Raw genomic sequence first — 16901 nt, 5'->3', positions numbered from 1 at the left:
TGCACCCAGCATTGCACCCAGCACTGCTCTGTCCTGCACCCAGCATTGCACCCAGCATTGCTCTGAGCTGCACCCAGCATTGCTCTGTCTTGCTCCCAGCATTGCTCTGTCCTGCACCCAGCATTGCACCCAGCACTGCTCTGTCCTGCACCCAGCATTGCTCTGTCTTGCTCCCAGCGTTGCTCTGTGCTGCACCCAGCATTGCTCTGTGCTGCACCCAGCATTGCACCCAGCATTGCTCTGTGCTGCACCCAGCACTGCTCTGTCCTGCACCCAGCATTGCTCTGTCCTGCACCCAGCATTGCACCCAGCATTGCTCTGTCCTGCACCCAGCACTGCTCTGTCCTGCTCCCAGCATTGCACCCAGCATTGCTCTGTGCTGCACCCAGCATTGCTCTGTCCTGCTCCCAGCATTGCACCCAGCATTGCTCTGTGCTGCTCCCAGCACTGCTCTGTCCTGCACCCAGCATTGCTCTGTCCTGCACCCAGCATTGCTCTGTGCTGCACCCAGCACTGCTCCCCACTCAGCTCCAGCTCCTTTTCCTGCCGTGCTGCAGCCCATGCTGTTGCACAGCCCCAGAGGAGCTCTGGACACGCTCCTGTTTTCCTCTTTCGCACGCTGTTTGGTAAATGGCTGCTGGGAATCAGTTTTGCCCTGCAGTGAGGCATCAGCTGCGTTTGCTGTCTGGCTCATTTTGGAGGGCAGCACATCCCTGTGTCCCGCAGACAAAGGTTTGCACAACGCTCAGCTCCCATCCCCGCGCTGCCGCAGCCCTCCTCGCTTCTCTCCAAACAAGATTCCTTTGGAATGCAGACACCCAGCCCCGTGTTCACCCAGAGCCCCAAAAATGAGCCGAAAAAAGGCAAAATCGGGGCTGCACGTGGCCCTTGGGGGGATGCAATGCATGACATCCCACCCCGAATCCTTCAACCCCTCCAAAAATGGGCTGCAGCCACAGCAGCTCTTCAACTGCTGCTGGAGGGGATTGGATACGAAAGGCAGCGCCGCGGCCGTAACTCATCCCATTTTTTCATCCCTCCTTCTACCCCCCCCCCCCTCCCCGTCCCCCCGGCGCTGCTCTCAGTGTAACATGACATGATTTAGGGCTGAAGTGCTGGGCTCCGTCTCGGGGTTTCTTTGCTGCATGGGGTTGGGGGGGGGGGGGGGGGGGAGGTTGGTGCCAAAGCGGCCAGCAGAAAGCGAGCTGCAGAACGGAGCATTTTCTGCCTTTTCCCCTTTTATCAGCATTTGGAAATGCTGTGTGGGTCCCTCCCCTCCCCTTCCTCCCCCCCCCCCCAAATCTCTGCAGAGGGTTTATGTGCTGCAGATTTCAGTTTCCTTTCATGGAAAAATGGGGTAAAAAGTGCAGCTTTTGTCCTTGGTTTGGTTGTGTTGCAGGTGGGAACGGTGAGGGTTGGGAATGGGGAGAGGGAACTTGGGAACGATGGGGGGGGAAAATGGGGGATATGGGGTGTGGGGAGTAGTGGGAAATAGTGGGGAATAATGGGGAATAATGGAAATAGGGACAAATAATGGGGATGGTGAACTGCAGGGAATGGGAAATCATGGGAAATGGGGATGGGAGATAAGGAATGGGGAAAGGGAATGAGAAATAATGGGAAATGGGGAACCCAGGAATGGGAAAGAAGGGGTGGGGAAGGGGAAATAATGGGGAAGGGGGAATTGGGAGTGGGAGATAATGGCAAAACGAAAACAACCCCGTCCCATGCTGACCCCCATCCCGATGGCTGCCATGCGCCCGCCCTGCAGCCGTGCTTTGTTGCAGCCCACAGGAGCAGCTCCATCCTCTGCAGGAGGGTTTGCTTTAACCCTGTCCTCTCCTCTGCCCTTTCTGCCTTTGTCTGTGTTCTGGCAGCATCCCGGCCCCATTGCAGAGTTCCGTGGGGTGGCTGTGAGCCCCCTGGCCCCACAGAAATCCCTTGGTTTTTTCCCCACTGTTCTGCCTCTGGTGGATGTTGGACCGGCTGCGAATTGCAAGGCACAAAAAGCCTCATGTGCCCCATCCCAAAGAGCTGAGCAGCCCCTAATTACAGCCTTTAATTAGGGCCGGCATCAAGCTGAGTTTCCTATCTCAGCTGCAGTCTTCAGAAATGGGTTCTTGGCCATTCTGTGCCCCATTCACTGCACGCAGTGCTGTTTTCCATCTGAGCAGTGTGCAAACACCACACTGTGCCCCAACTTCGTCCCAGCCCCAGCAACATCCCCAACCGCAACCCTATTCCATGTCCAACCCCATCCCCATCCATCACCATCCCCATCCCAACCCCATCACCATCCCCATCACCATCCCATCCCATCCCAACCCCATCCCATCCCTATTTTCATCCCCATCACCATCCCATCCCAACCCCTTCTCCATCCCATCCCCATCTCCATCCCCATCCCCACCCCATCCCATCCCATCCCGTCCCCATCTCCATCCCCATCTCCATCCCCACCCCATCCCATCCCCATCCCATCCCCATCCCATCCCAATCCCAATCCCATCCCATCCTCACCCCGTCCCCACCCCATTCCATCCTATCACCATCTCCATCCCATCCCCACTCCATCCCATCCCCATTTCCATCCCCATCCCAACCCCATCCCATCCCAACCCCGGTCCATCCCATCCAGTCTCCATCGCTATCCCCACCCCATCCCCATCCCCATCCCCATCCCCATCCCAACCCCTTCTCCATCCCATCCCCATCTCCATCCCCATCCCCACCCCATCCCATCCCATCCCATCCCGTCCCCATCTCCATCCCCATCTCCATCCCCACCCCATCCCATCCCCATCCCATCCCCATCCCATCCCAATCCCAATCCCAATCCCATCCCATCCTCACCCTGTCTCCACCCCATTCCATCCTATCACCATCTCCACCCCATCCCCACTCCATCCCATCCCCATTTCCATCCCCATCCCAACCCCATCCCATCCCAACCCCGGTCCATCCCATCCAGTCTCCATCGCTATCCCCACCCCATCCCCATCCCCATCCCCATCTCCATCCCAATCCCACCCCATCCCCATCCCCATCCCATCCCATCCCATCCCCATCCCCACCCCATCCCCATCTCCATCCCATCCCATCCCATCCCATCCCCAACCCCCCACCCCATCCCCAGTCCCATAAAACTCAACCCGCATTTATTCACCCTTTTCTGAACCGTTTCATTTCAGAGGTTTACAAACGAGGACCACCTGGCAGTTCATAAACACAAACATGAGATGACATTGAAATTCGGCCCGGCGCGCACCGACTCGGTCATCATGGCAGGTACGGCTCAGCCCCGCGCCGCGTTAATGCCCACGGCTGCAAGATTAATGCTGGGGAGCAGATGCAGCGAGCCACGTCTCTGCCTCCCATAAAAAGCCCTGTGATCTGCATTTAATCAGGAGCAGAGCGGAGCCGGAGGCTGCTGACTTTCTGCTCGTTTCTTTTTTTTCCCCTGCTTTCTTTACGGCGGTGTTGGGTTTTTTCTCCTTCTCTCTTTTGTTTTCCCCCCCCTTTTTGTCATTTGGAGGGGGGTGATGGGTGGACGGAGGTTCCTCTCTGGTGCAGGATGTGACAGCGAAGCTCCTTCCCCAGCGCTTTTCCTTTTTTGGGGGTTTGTTTTGTAAACCCAAACGGCTCCGAGTGCTGCAGGGTCAGCACAGCCCGTATGGAACGGGGAAAAGAAAGCACAGATCGGGGTCTGGCAGCAGAGCATCGCTGCTTACTGATGCTCTCCTGCTTCGTTGGGATCCTCTTTTGGGTCTCCTATGGGTTGGGGGCTTTGTGTAGGGCTGAGAGCAGGGAAATCCCTTCTGCAGCCCTCGGGAAGGACGCGCTCACCCCAGCTCCATCTCCAGCCCCATTTTGGGGCTGATGGGGAAGCAGCAATTCAGATTGCTGTGAGCCTGTGAGGCAGGGTTAGTGTTAGGGTTAGGGTTTAGGTGTAGGGTTGGGTTGGGTTGGGGTTGGCGGCTGTGGGTGAGGTCCTAAGAGAGCTGAGGCTGGACCCCAAGGGACCCAAAATGGGGATCAGCCTCATGGGAGCTGATGGGGAAGGCATTGGGGTGGGGGCTGCAGGCAGGCTCAGTTTCCTGAAGGTCAGTTTTCCTTCAGTGAGCCCTTTGCTAAATGGGGGGGGGGGGGTTTGGCTTTTCCTCTATGAACTCCCATCCATGTTGGCTGGGAGGGGATGGCAGCACACATGGGGTGGTTCCATTCCCAAATCCTCATCTCTGCAGCTCCCAAAGGTGCACGCAGTCGTGGGTGAGACGTCAGCACAAAACACTTCAGGAACTGCTTTGTCCCGGGGTTTTCTTCCTCTTTCCCTCATTAGCTTTGTGCTAACGAGCAGCAGGATTCACCCACACCAAAACACTGCAGTGAGGATGCGGAGGGTCATAAGGAACAGAGCTCTCCCCACGCGAGGACTGATTGAAATGGGAATTGGGAGCTTCTGGGCAGCTCCTGGAGGTTGGGGTGGGAGAGGTGCTGGGCTGGGAGCAGTCCTGGTGCTTTGTGGCATCAGGTGAGCGATGCTGAGCGGGGAATGGTCCAAACAGAGCCCTGAAAATGCTGCAGAAGCAGCATCCCACTGAGATCTGCAGCCAGAGCAGGTCGTGGGCTTAATGGGGAGAGGCGTGGGCGAGCAAAGCGTGCTTAATGAACAAACCTTAATGAGGCAGGGAGGGTGGAATACACCACGGCTCAAGGGAAGCATCCCAAGGACCCCCTTTGTGCTGCAAAGTGCAGGAGGGTCCCATGCAGGCGGATTGCTGCTGGTGGGTTTCTCCTCCTCCTCTGATCCCTCTGTGCTTTTGGGATCTGCTCCTTTTGGGGACACCAACCCCACTCCTGCCCTCTGTTGTTGCCCCCGAGGACGGGCAGAGCCCTGGGTTGGGAGGGACAGGCCAGGAAAACATCATCAGGTTTTGTGCTGAGCTGGGGGGTGGCAGGAGGGGCGCAGGGGGGCACGGTGTGAATTGATGCTGTTGTGCTGCCCCCCCAGATCAGACCCCGACGCCGACTCGGTTCCTGAAGAACTGCGAGGAGGTGGGGCTGTTCAACGAGCTGGCGAGCTCCTTCGAGCACGAGTTCAAGAAAGCCTCCGAGGATGAGGAGAAAAAGGCAAGAGGAGGAAGGCAGCGCTGGGAGCCCGGGCTGGGGGGGCTGTGCTGGAGGGCAGGGCGTCCTGCTGTGCCCATGTTGGGGTTTTCCTGTGGGGTGACTCTGGCTGCCAGTCGTGTGATGGGAGCCCCGTTTAGAGCGGGTTGGAAGGGTTTCTTATTCCCTCATTCCAAAGGGCAAAGAGGCGGTGATCCCAAATACCGCGCGGATCGGGGTGGAAAGAACCAACCCTGGGGGCTCTGGGATCTGAGCAGAATCCTTTCTGAACCTCTCCTGGTGTCAGATCCCCAACGATGCTCCCCAAAGGTGCCGTTCTGGGGTCCCCCCGACAAAGGAGCAGAGCAGGGCTCACCCAGCACCATCCACAGCACTGTGCATTGCGGTGGGGAGAGGGGCTGCACGCAGGAGGGGCTGCGCTAACAAAGAGCCCCCTTGGCTGCCGGCAGCATCGATCCGGGCTGCCCCCGCCACCCCGGGGCTGAAGGACGGCGGGATCTCATCAGCCAGCAGCTCATTAAGGACGACTCCCCCCCCCTTCCCTTCTCAGGGATCGGAGGAGCACAGCTGCGTGCGGGGCTCTTAGGCTGCCACATACATTTACGGGGTTGATGGATGGACGTCCGTCCGCCCGCAGTCAGCGCCGCTGCTCGGAAATAAACCGCGCGAGCAGAGCGGCGTAAATCTTCCCCGAGATGGGGGACGGAGGAATTGGGAACGAGCGCTGCAAAGTGCCTCTCTCTGCTCCTGGCAGCACCCATCCATCTCCGCTCAGCGCTGCGGGGCCATGCAGGCCTTCCTCCCCTCTGCACCTTTTGTTCTCCGCAGCTCAGACTGGAGGCTGCGCCCCGGTTGCGGTTTCGGGTTCGGCTCAGCCGCCCGCAGTCTCGCCGCTCGCTTTATGGGGAGACCACCCAGCTCCCGTTGCTCTGCAGCCTTCAGCTCTCGGATATTTGCCTTTTAATTTTCGTTTGGCTCTTCAGGACGGCCGCAGGCAAAAGATTTCCGCCAGCAGTCGGGAGAACGGCGGCGGCTCCGAGCTCAGGGGGTGGTTTGGGTGGAAGGGACACGTTGACCCCCCCCAAAAAGCCCTGCGCACCCCTCAGCCCCCAGCCCCGCTGCCTCTGTGTGCCCCCCTGAGCTGCTGCTGAATCGCTGTGATGCTCAGAGCGTTGGCTGCCGGCGGCCCCACGGCTGCTGCAGGGTTTTGTCCTCTGTTTCCAAGGGTGGTCCGACAGCAGCGCCTTAATTAAAACCATGGGAGCAGCGGGAGCTTCCCTGGAGGCACTTTAAGTGGTTCGAAATTTGCCTGCATGTTAATCCCTTCTCCTTTGTGCTTCCCATCTCTGCTTAGCAGGGCAGGTACGTGGCCACGAGCTCCGGTGTAAATCAGCACCAAAGCAGCCCCACAGGCACAGATTTACCTTTTTGCCTCAATTTTCCCTCCCTGGAGAGGACTTCAGATGCAGCAGAGGAGGAGGTGTGGGTTAGGGGCCGGGCTGGGCTGCCGAGCAGGGATGGGGGATGGAGAGCAGCTCTGAGTTACGGGCATTTCTGCCCTTAATCTGACGCTCAGTGCAGGGGCTTCTCCATCCAAATCCACCCCACAGCTCCATCCTGCTCCGTTCCCTCCCAGCCCCACAGAAGCAGCCGCTCTCTCGTGTCCCCCCCCCCCATTGTCACCTTCTTCCCATCCCCACCAGCTCCCCATCAGCTGAAATGGGGCACGTGGCACTGCAGGAGCCCAGGCTGGCGGCGTGTTGCCATCTGTGGGCATGCAGTCGGGTTTCATTTTAATGGGGAGCCCGTGGATGTTTAATAACTTGCATGGCTCTTTGTTTGCCTTCGATAATCGGGCAGTAAAATAATTCAGGCTGATTTATACAACGCTTTGCAGCTCTTTCTGCGGATGAAGGTGCCCTCTGTGGCTCAGGGCTTTGTTACCTGCTTTCCTCCGCAGAGCCCTGGGATGCAAAGAATCAGGTCTGTGTTCTCAGCACGAGGTGCCATTGGGGCTGTGCGCTCACAGGGCCGGCGCGGCTTCGCTCTCCGCCTCGGGCTCCCAGCTGCTGTTTCAGGACCAATAAATAATAATAATTTGGCAGCTCAGAGCTGCAGCTCTTCCTTTGGGAACGGGCGGCCGTTCGGCAGGCGATGTGAGCTCATTGTCCTCTCAATCCATCGCTGGTTTCTCCGCAGAGCAACGCAGCCCTGGACATGTCGCTGCCCTCCACCCCAGACATCAAAATAAAGGAGGAGGAGCCGGTGGAGGTGGATTCGTCCCCCCCTGACAGCCCTGCCTCCAACCCACGGTCACCGCAGAGCAAGGAGAAGGTACGTCCGACCCCCAGCCCTGCAGAGGCTGCACAGAGCAGAGCTTCCCCCCGTTTGGGTACCACTGTGGCTCATCTTGTTTGTGAAAGAGAGAGAATCGCTTCCTCCCTCCCCGCCGCTCTTCAAACACGCTTCAATCTCCACGTGGAGGTGAAGAGAAGCTTCCTGCCTATCCCAGGAATGCTCTTCAGGTGGGGATGAAGTGCAGCGCTGCAGCTTCACCCCCAGGGTGGGCAGCAGGTGGTCAGAGCAGGAGAGGAGCAGTGAATCACAGAGGGGACGACTTCCCAGAGCCAGAATCTCTGTGCCCCATTCCCTGCAGTGACATACAGTCAGTTGGGGTAAATGGAGCCCCTCTGTGCCTCGGGTTCTGTGCCTTAAGTTTCAGAGCCATCAGAGGGAAACCAGAAGGGGCAAAGTATGGCAACTGCTGAGTCCTTGCCTGACCCACTGGTTGAGCACCTGGGGAAAGGAACCGGGCAGCCCTGGGAGCACAGGTGAAGGCAGTGCAGCTGTGCAAGCAGAAGAGGTGGAGCCTGGCTGCACCACTTTTAGACCCCATTTAAGGGCTGATTGCCAGTGGGGAAGGGTCTCTGTTTGGGGATCCCTCCTTTGTGCAGCTCAGAGATGAGTGAGCGCCTTCCCTTTGTAATGCCATCCCCTTCTCTCTGATCCCTTTGCTGTTGTACTCCTGGTTTGCCCTCCCACCGTGTTGATCTGTCAGATTGTAACAGGCAGCCAGGTTTGGGTGAAGGTAAATCATGGGATCGTGGAGCGTTTGGGCTGGAAGAGTCCTTACAGATCATAGAACCGTAGGGTGGTTGAGCTGGAAAGGATCTCACAGCTCCAGTTGCTAACTGAACAGTAACCTCGTGTCTCCTTTTACCTGTTGGCCACCTTTAGGAGATCGCTCCCAAGCCTGTGATCATTTCCACACCAACACCAACCATCGTGCGCCCCGGATCGCTGCCCCTGCACCTGGGCTACGACCCCCTGCACCCCACGCTGCCTTCCCCAACCTCTGTCATCACCCAGGCCCCGCCATCCAACAGGCAGCTCGGGTGAGTTTGTAGCACGGAGTCCTTGCCCCGAGGCTTCCCTCCTGTTCTGCTTCCCGAGCAGTAATTGAGGACCCAGAGAAGTTCCTTGATTGGCAGAAGATCCGAGGTGCTGCGGCTGCTTGGGCATAAGGGCCTCATAGCGAAAGCAGAATGGGGTGGAGGCGCAGGAGGCAGGAACTAATTGTTGCAGTGTAATGAAACGAGGCGGATCTCACTGCAGGGAGAAATTAATCCCCCAACACAGAATCATAGAAGCTTCCACCAGGAGGTGCTCTGGGCTCCCACAGCTCTGCAGGCTCCATGGGGCTCTGCCAGCACTTCCCAGTCTGAACTGGGGGCCCAATGCTCCTCATGGTGCCTCCCCAGCACGGAGCAGAGTGGGGAGCACCTCTGTGCAGTGACCCCAGGGAGCCATTGGCCCCCTTGGCCACCAGGGCACACAGCTGGTTGTGGTCGATCCTTGGTCAACCAGGACACCATTGGTGTTCTCAGCCACCAGGGCACACTTTTGGCTCACGGTCTCCCTTGTTGCCACCGGGACCCCCAGGTCCTTCTCTGCAGAGCTCCTTTCCATGAGCCCAGCCCTGATGGACACCAAAGCTCTGATGGTGTCTGGGGGCTCCCAAGCTGCCTTTGCAGCCTGAGAGCTCAGCAAAGCCACCCGTAGGAAGCTGTCTGTGTCTTCAGTGGCTTTGGGATTTTCTCAGACAGCCGCTGCCCCTGCAGCAGAGCCTCTTCTCCAGCCCTCTGCCCTCCTGCACGCTCAGCATCTGCTGTGGGAGCCGTTCGTTTCAGCCCAGCAATCGACGGCCCCTTTTTGCCCCTTCATCCAGCATCAGCACAGAGCTCACTGCTGGCTGCAGCCCTCGGGAGATGCCCTTATTCTGCCTGCATTCCACCTTTATTCTGCCCTTGTTCTGCCTGCATTCTGCCTGCATTCCACCTTTATTCTGCCCTTGTTCTACCTGTATTCCACCTGTATTCTGCCCTTGTTCCACCTGCATTCTGCCTGCATTCCACCTGTATTCTGCCCTTGTTCTGCCTGCATTCTGCCTGCATTCCACCTTTATTCTGCCCTTGTTCCGCCTGCATTCTGCCTGTAACCCAGGCTGTTTGGTGCAGAGTCCCCCCTCGCTTGGAGACATGAGAAAATCAAACTGGAGCAATCTGGGCTTCAATGGGGTTTTGTGTCCTCTGCAGCTCTCAGGGATGGATCCATCCCAGAGCTCCACGGGGGGGGGTTTGGCTGCAGCCATAATGGGGCCGCGGGGGGGTTGTCAGCGTGACAGAGATGGAGGGCAGGGCTGTGACCTCCCCACAGCTCTCCTTGTTAGCCTGGGATTTTCAAAGCAGCCTGGAGGATTTGGGATGCCCAATAGAAATGAATGAGAGCCGAGCGTTGGCGTTCCCAGGGCAGCCTTAAAAATTCCAGCCTGAGTTATGGGCACGCGGAGCCCCCCTCTCTGACCCCGCTCCCCCCACGCCGCCGTCGCTCCACGCTGGCTCCATCCATCCCCCATCCCCTGGGCTGTGCTGGAGGAGGGGGCAGCTCTGCTCTCCTCCCTGCTGCTCTCTGCACCGTTCTGCTCTGGGCTGCGCTGAGCAGGAGGAGCTCCAGGGACGTTTTCCTTCCTCTCCCCATCGCTTGCTCCATTCCACCCCCCCTTTCCCTGTGCAGGACGGTCACCGCTTGAGCGCCGCGCTCTGAAATGGAGTGAGAGGAGTGAAATGGAGGCAGAGCCCGTTTAACCAAGCGAAATCTGCAGTGGAAAAAAAAAAAATCCATGGTTGTTTTCATTTGTAGCAATGAGGCTCCGTCCCCATCGCCTCCACCCCACCTTCCTCACTCCTCAGTTCACAAAGCGCCCTTCGGAAAGGGGAAAGCCAGCAGTTCATTCGTGCTGCCTGGACCACGTCGGCCCCAAATAACCCCCGAGCCCTGCGCTGTCTTTGCAGGTCACCCACAGGTTCCCTTCCGCTCGTCGTGCAGCTGCCAAACGGGCAGACCATGCCTGTCCTGCCCGGCCCCCCCATGCAGATGCCGTCTGTGATATCGGTAAGGAGACGCAGCACGGCTCTGCGAGGCGGAGGGGAGGGAGGGCCGGCGCTTTTCCCCCTGCCAAGGCGCTTCCATGCTGCAGAAATTAAAGTGCATCTCCCCGCCCTGCTTGATCAGGCTTGAGCAGGAGGGGAGGGTGGGTTTTGGTGGGGGGGGGCGGCTCTGGCAAGGCAGCAATAACACGGCGATCACACTAGAGGGCAATCAGTCTGGAGGAGAAACAAAGCCGTGCCCAGACAGATGGCTCCCGCCGTGGATGGAGGCTGGGAGCTGCAGGGGCACTGATTACCGCTCCCATTTGGAGCTGCGTGCTGCAGTTGGAACCATCTGAGCTTGCAGTGAACGTGTTGCTCTTTGCAGGCCAGCAAAGCCGCCCCCCCCTCTGCCCCTGCATCACCAGAGTGCCGTGCAAATGTTCTCCTCACGTGTTGGGCTTTTTGCATGCGAGGAATTACCCGTGGTGCAGAGCTCAGGAGCAGCTCTGAGCCCCCCTGAGAGCTTCAGCTTCCCCCCACCCCCCCCAGGCACGGATCCTGCTGTGTGTTTTGGCCTTGGAGCGAATCGCAGCCGAAGCTGCCCCAGGTTGAGGGGAGGTCGCTGTCAGAGCAGTTAGCCCTGCGCTGCTCGTGGGCACTCAGCTCTCAGCTTTGGGGCTGCAGTGCTTTGCAACAGCGGACCTGAGCGGCGTGCTAACGCAAGTGCAGGTTCTGTTTTCCCCATGGTGAGGGCAGAGCTCTCCTCGCTTAGCAGGAGATGCTTCGATGCGCCCCAATGCTGCTGCAGCTCTGCAGCGCTGCCGAGAACCGGAGCGCTCCGTTCCCTCCCTCCCCACCCAGGGATGGGAAGAGGAGGGAGGTGTGGGGCTGCTGCGGCCGGGCAATCCTTCACCAGCAACCGTGGCCACCAAAGGGGCGGCTGCTGCCCTGGGCTGACAGCAGCACTGATAAACGGCGGCAGTTAAACGCCGAGATTTGTCAGGGCTGATAAATGCGCTCGGTTGGGGAATGATTGCGGAGCTCGTTGGCACCGCGGCTCCTAACGCTGCGTCGGTTCCTCCCCGTCAGCTGGCACGGCCCGTGTCCATCGTGCCCAACATTCCCGGCATTCCCGGGCCGCCCATCAGCAGCAGTGGCTCCGTTTCCCCGTCGGGTCTCCCTGTGCACTCAGAAGCCAAAATGGTGAGTGTGCAACGCGTGCCCGCAGCGTTCCATCTGCGCTGGCCCCTCCAGGAAGGCTTTTTCCCCTTGGTTTTTGCAAAGAGCCGCTCCGAAATCAGGTCGGAGTGCTGCTCTGTGCTGGGATCAGGTGTTGGAGGGGCTGCGGCTCTGGCCTGCAGGGTGGGCGCTCGGTGCTGGTGGGACGCAGCTCAGCCTGGCGTCGTCTGTGCAGAGCTGCTGCCTGCATCCAAGGTAACAGATGGGCTGGAGGTGGGCTTGGGGATGGCAGAGCCAAGAGCAGGGATGCTGTGCTGCAATCCAAGGGTCTGGGTAATGGGTTTTGTGCAGAGCCTTCGACTGAAGGTCTGTGAGGAAAAAAACACCTCAATTTTAGAACAAAGGGCAGCGAAACCCCGTTGTTTTTTGGTCAGAACGGGGGGGGGGGGGGTACAGATCGGCCTCCTGGCAGCGCTGTGCTGTTCCACGCTGCCACCTCAATGCCACCACCAAGTGTGTGCAGGGCTCACGGGCAGAGCTGCACCATGGCTGAGATGTCTCAGAACAGAAGGGATGAAAGGAGGCCCTCCACCATCCCCATCCCATCCCCATGGGGGCACTGTGTCAGTTTGGGGATGCGGGCACCTGTCTGAGCTGGAAGCTGCTGCCCGCCTCGAGCCAAACCAGTCGGTGGTGGTGGCTTCACTTGGGTTTGGAACGGCCGCTGTCGCTCCTCAGTCACCTGGGTTCCCTGGGTGGGAAAGGAGCTGCATTAAGCCTCAGCAGGGCAGGGAAGGGGTGACTGATGTCCTTTGTTCTCCTCTGGCAGAGGCTGAAGGCCAGCTTGACAGCGTCTTCCTCGCTGAACGGCAGCGGCCTGGTGGTGGGCTCAGCCAGCACGATGGTGACGGCGCGCCCAGAGCAGAGCCAGATCCTCATCCAGCACCCCGACGCTCCATCGCCAGCTCAGCCTCAGGTCTGCTGCTGCCCAGCCCCGGTGCTGGGGGTTCCTGAGCCTCAGGGGAGCAAACCTCACACCTTCCTGGTTTGCAAAAACGGTTTAAAAGCTTTGTTTTTCCAGCACTGCTTCGGCACTGATGCTCTCGAACGCCACCAGGCAGAAAACTCCACCGAGGCGTTCATCTGCTTGACAGGGGCTGGAGTTCTGAAAGAATGTTTTGCTCCCTTCTCCCCGTTTGATTACGAGGGTTAAACGCTCCCCTCTCAGGCAATCAGCTCCGGCAGCTCCTGCCAGCTCACCAAATGCCAGCCCTCCATCAGCACCGCCACCTGCTCTGTCAGTTGCAGCGCCTTCCAAAAGTTTTAATGTCCATCTGCTGCCTGACAGCCCAGCAGCCGCAGTGGCAGAGCCCACCAGGTTGGGACCCCCGCACCCTCCCCACCGTTTCCTTTGTTCTGAAATGAGCCTGGGCTGTGGTGTGGAGCTGCAAAATCTTCCCGTTGCCTCCGAGAGCGCGTCTGGCTGAAGGCATTTGGAGAAAATGGAAAGCAAATTAATCTCGAAAGCAAATTGCCCACACAGAAACCACTGTTTGTGCTCTGCCTGTGGTTATGGGCCCCGAGCGGAGACGGCGCGTGGTTCCGTTCCTCCCCAGCCCCCTCTGCAAAGCAGATCCCTCTTTCCCCCAGCCCCAAGATGCCGCATCTCCTCCTCCAGACCTGGTGGGAAACGCTTGCTCCGCGCTCTGTCAGCTGCGTGCTCCCTTTCAGCATCTCTTTTCCCCATCTCCAGGTTTCCCCTGCACAACCCACTCCCAGCACCGGCGGTCGGCGGAGGCGGACGGTGGATGAGGATCCCGATGAGCGCCGGCAGCGGTTCCTGGAGAGGAACAGAGCTGCTGCCTCGCGCTGCCGGCAGAAACGCAAGCTGTGGGTGTCTTCCTTAGAGAAGAAAGCCGAGGAGCTCACAACCCAGAACATCCAGCTGAGCGTGAGTATGTAAGCATTAAGGCTGAGCTCAGCCCGGCCGCTGCGGGTCGGTGCCCACGGAGGGAACGTCGTCCCCGTGCTGCAGAGAAAATGCCTTTGGGTGCTGCTGTGAACTCCACACATATCAGTGCAGGTCAGGGGCTGAGCTGTTGGAAAGGAGCCGTGTGGAGGAGGACCTGGAGGTCCTGGTGGGCTGTGAGCCCTGAAGGCCAGCGGTGCCCTGGTTGGCCAAAGGTTGACCGGCGATCAGCCAGCAGTGTGCTGCAGTGGCCAAGAAGGCCAATGATTCCCTGGGGGGAGCTGCACAGAGCAGCTGGGGATGGGATGAAAGCAGCCGTGTTTATAGGATGGAAATGTCCTTCCTGGAGGTGGGAGCGCTCTGCTGGCACAGGGTCAGCACAGCACAGCAGTCCCAGTTCCCTTCATGGGGCAGAGGGCTGAGCAAGGAGGTTTTGCAGCTGCAGCCACAGATTTCTGTGAAGAATTGGGTCTTTCTGGCTGCTCCCCTCCTGCCTGCAGAAGTGCAGCAGGTCTAAAAAAAACTGAACGGAACCTTTCTCCTTTTGCAATCATCCCCCTCATCAATGCCCTCAGCATTGGCCTGGGATTGGTCTGCAAAAACCAAACTCGTGTCCATCCTGGGCTTTTTCTCCCACTGCTTGCCCACGACATTTGGGCCGGAAGAACCCCAGGCACCTGTAGAGGCTGGGAGGAGTGGGCCTGGAGAGCAGCTGGGCAGAGAAGGACCTGGGGGTCCTGATGGATGAGAGGCTGAACATGAGCCAGCAGTGCGCAGCTCGAAAGGCAAATGGGATCCTGGGCTCCATCAGGAGAGGGGTGGCCAGCAGGGACAGGGAGGTGATCGTCCCTCTCTACTCGGCTCTTGTGAGGCCCCATCTGGAGTCCTGTGTCCAGGTGTGGAGCCCTCAGTACAAGAAAGACAGAGAGATTGTGGAAAGGGTCCAGAGGAGGGCGACTAAGATGATCAGGGGGCTGGAGCAGCTCCCCTATGAGGACAGGCTGAGGGAGCTGGGCTTTGTTCAGCCTGGAGAAGAGAAGGCTGCGGGGTGACCTCATTGCAGCCTATCAATACCTGAAGGGAACCTACAGCCAGGAGGGGAGTCAACTCTTCCAAAGGGCTGACAACAGCAGGACGAGGGGAAATGGATCCAAGTTGAAGGAGGGAAGATTGAGGTTGGATGTTAGGGGGAAGTTCTTTACTAGGAGAGTGGTTGGGCCCTGGAACGGGCTGCCCAGGGAGGTTGTGGATGCCCCGTCCTTGGACGTGTTCAAGGCCAGGTTGGACGGGGTCCTGGGCAACCTGATCTGAATGTGGATGTTTGGTGGCCCTGCTGGGCAGGGGGTTGGAACTCCATGATCCTTGGGGTCCCTTCCAACCCGGGTGATTCTGTGATTCTGTGTGTGATTCTGTGACTCATGGAATGGAATTGTTTTCAGTAGCACCGATCGTGGCATTGAATTCTCTTCCCAAAGTAATTCTAGAAACTGTTTCCTTGGGCAGTTCTGCAGCGTAACTGATGGAGTTTCAGCCATTTCTCCAAACCATCCCATAGAGGGCAGTGATTTTGCTGCACAGAGCTTGCAGGGAAGCGAACCCGAAAGTTGTGGGGGCTCAGGAAGGGTCGGGCAGAGAGAGCACAGCGAGGGGCAGCTCAGGAGAGTGCTCCCATCGCGGGTTGGCCACCAAATCCCCCCACCTGAAAGCTTTGGTGTCCCCAGGCCGTCTCCAGCTCGATGCCAAGCATTGAGCTCACAGGACGAGCTGGCAGCGACGTGTCTGTATGTCCGTATGTCCGTATGTCCACATGTCCACATGTCCACATGTCCTTGTGTTTCAATTGCAGAACGAGGTGACGCTGCTGAGGAATGAGGTGGCTCAGCTGAAGCAGCTGCTGCTGGCTCACAAGGATTGCCCCGTCACCGCGCTGCAGAAGAAGACCCAGGGCTATCTTGGTGAGCGCCGCCTGCTGCTGCAGGTTGAACCACAGCAGGGACCACAGAAGGAGGGTTTTGTGGTTTTGGGAACCTCAGGCTTTGCCCCGTCTCCTCCTGATTGCTGTTCTCCACGTGCAGCTTCACCCCTCCCTGTGGCCTTTTTGTCCCCATGCTGGGGGATGTGGCACCCACCCAGCAGCTCCGGGCAGCACCCAGAGCACCTCATGTCTTTAAAACCCATCTCTGCTCTGAAAGCAGGGTCAGGAACGGGCAGGTTCTGCCACTGACATCCTGGGGCTCCAGATCTCCTTCCCTGTGACATCAGAGAGCTGAAGGCCTCGTTTTTATCTTCCCATTTTCTTCCTTTCCTTCCTCTTAGTTTTTATACCACCTATTTCGTTCTCAGTCCGCCTGGCTGCTTCCTACCTCATCGTGTTTTATGCAGAGACCTTTGGAGGACTCTGCCCCCCCTTCCCCCTCCATTCCCTTCCCAACTTTCCAGTTCCCATGGCGGTGTTACATTGAGGCCCTCATCAGCTTCATTTCCAGAGCTCGCTCTCTTTTGCCCAGTTGTAGCAGTGGGGGATTGGGGTGGAGCTGTGGCTCCTGTTGGGCTCAGCCCTTCAGTTCTGGGCTGAGAGGTGAGCGTTCAGGAATCACAGAACTGTGGAATGACAGCATGGATGGGTTGGGAGGGTCCTTAAAGGACATAGAACTGTGGGATGGCTGGGTTGGAAGGGTCCTGAAAGATCCAAGATCCATGGAATGGTTGGGTTGGAAGGGTCCTGAAAGATCACAAAACCATGGGATGGTTGTGTTGGAAGGGTCTTTGAAGGTCCCAGAGCCATGGGATGGTTGGGTTGGGTTGGAAAGGTCCTGAAAGATCACAGAACTGTGGGATGGTTGGGTTGGAAAGGTCCTGAAAGGTCTCAGAGCCATGGGATGGTTGTGTTGGAAGGGTCCTGAAAGGTCACAGAACAGTGGGATGGCTGGGTTGGAAAGGTCTTTGAAGGTCCCATAGCCATAGGATGGTTGGGTTGGAAAGGTCCTGAAAGATCCAAGATCCATGGAATGGTTGGGTTGGAAAGGTCCTGAAAGGTCCCAGAGCCATGGGGTGGTTGGGTTGAAAGGGTCCTTAAAGGTCATAGAAGATGGAATGGTTGTGTTGGAAGGGTCCTGAAAGATCACAGAACAGTGGGATGGTTGGGTTGGAAAGGTCCTGAAAGATCCAAGATCCATGGGATTTTCGGGTTGGAAGGA

The 16901-nt window shown here is 58.3% G+C and overlaps 1 protein-coding gene across 1 annotated transcript in view; it reads left to right on the top strand.

The window, feature by feature from the left end:
* The window catches only part of LOC125685500 (cyclic AMP-dependent transcription factor ATF-7), a 53742-nt gene that overhangs the window by 35086 nt on the left and 1755 nt on the right, over window positions 1–16901 (top strand). The window contains exons 3-11 of the mRNA XM_048928566.1: window positions 3192–3288; window positions 5012–5130; window positions 7327–7461; window positions 8365–8522; window positions 10479–10578; window positions 11646–11759; window positions 12565–12711; window positions 13489–13686; window positions 15551–15659. Coding sequence (XP_048784523.1) covers window positions 3192–3288; window positions 5012–5130; window positions 7327–7461; window positions 8365–8522; window positions 10479–10578; window positions 11646–11759; window positions 12565–12711; window positions 13489–13686; window positions 15551–15659 — 1177 coding nt within the window. The remainder of the gene's footprint in view (window positions 1–3191; window positions 3289–5011; window positions 5131–7326; window positions 7462–8364; window positions 8523–10478; window positions 10579–11645; window positions 11760–12564; window positions 12712–13488; window positions 13687–15550; window positions 15660–16901) is intronic.

Source organism: Lagopus muta, chromosome 28 (genome assembly GCF_023343835.1).
Source record: "Lagopus muta isolate bLagMut1 chromosome 28, bLagMut1 primary, whole genome shotgun sequence".
NCBI lineage: Eukaryota > Metazoa > Chordata > Aves > Galliformes > Phasianidae > Lagopus > Lagopus muta.
The sequence above is the reverse complement of the archived record's forward strand: the minus strand, read 5'-3'. Positions and strand labels throughout refer to the sequence as shown.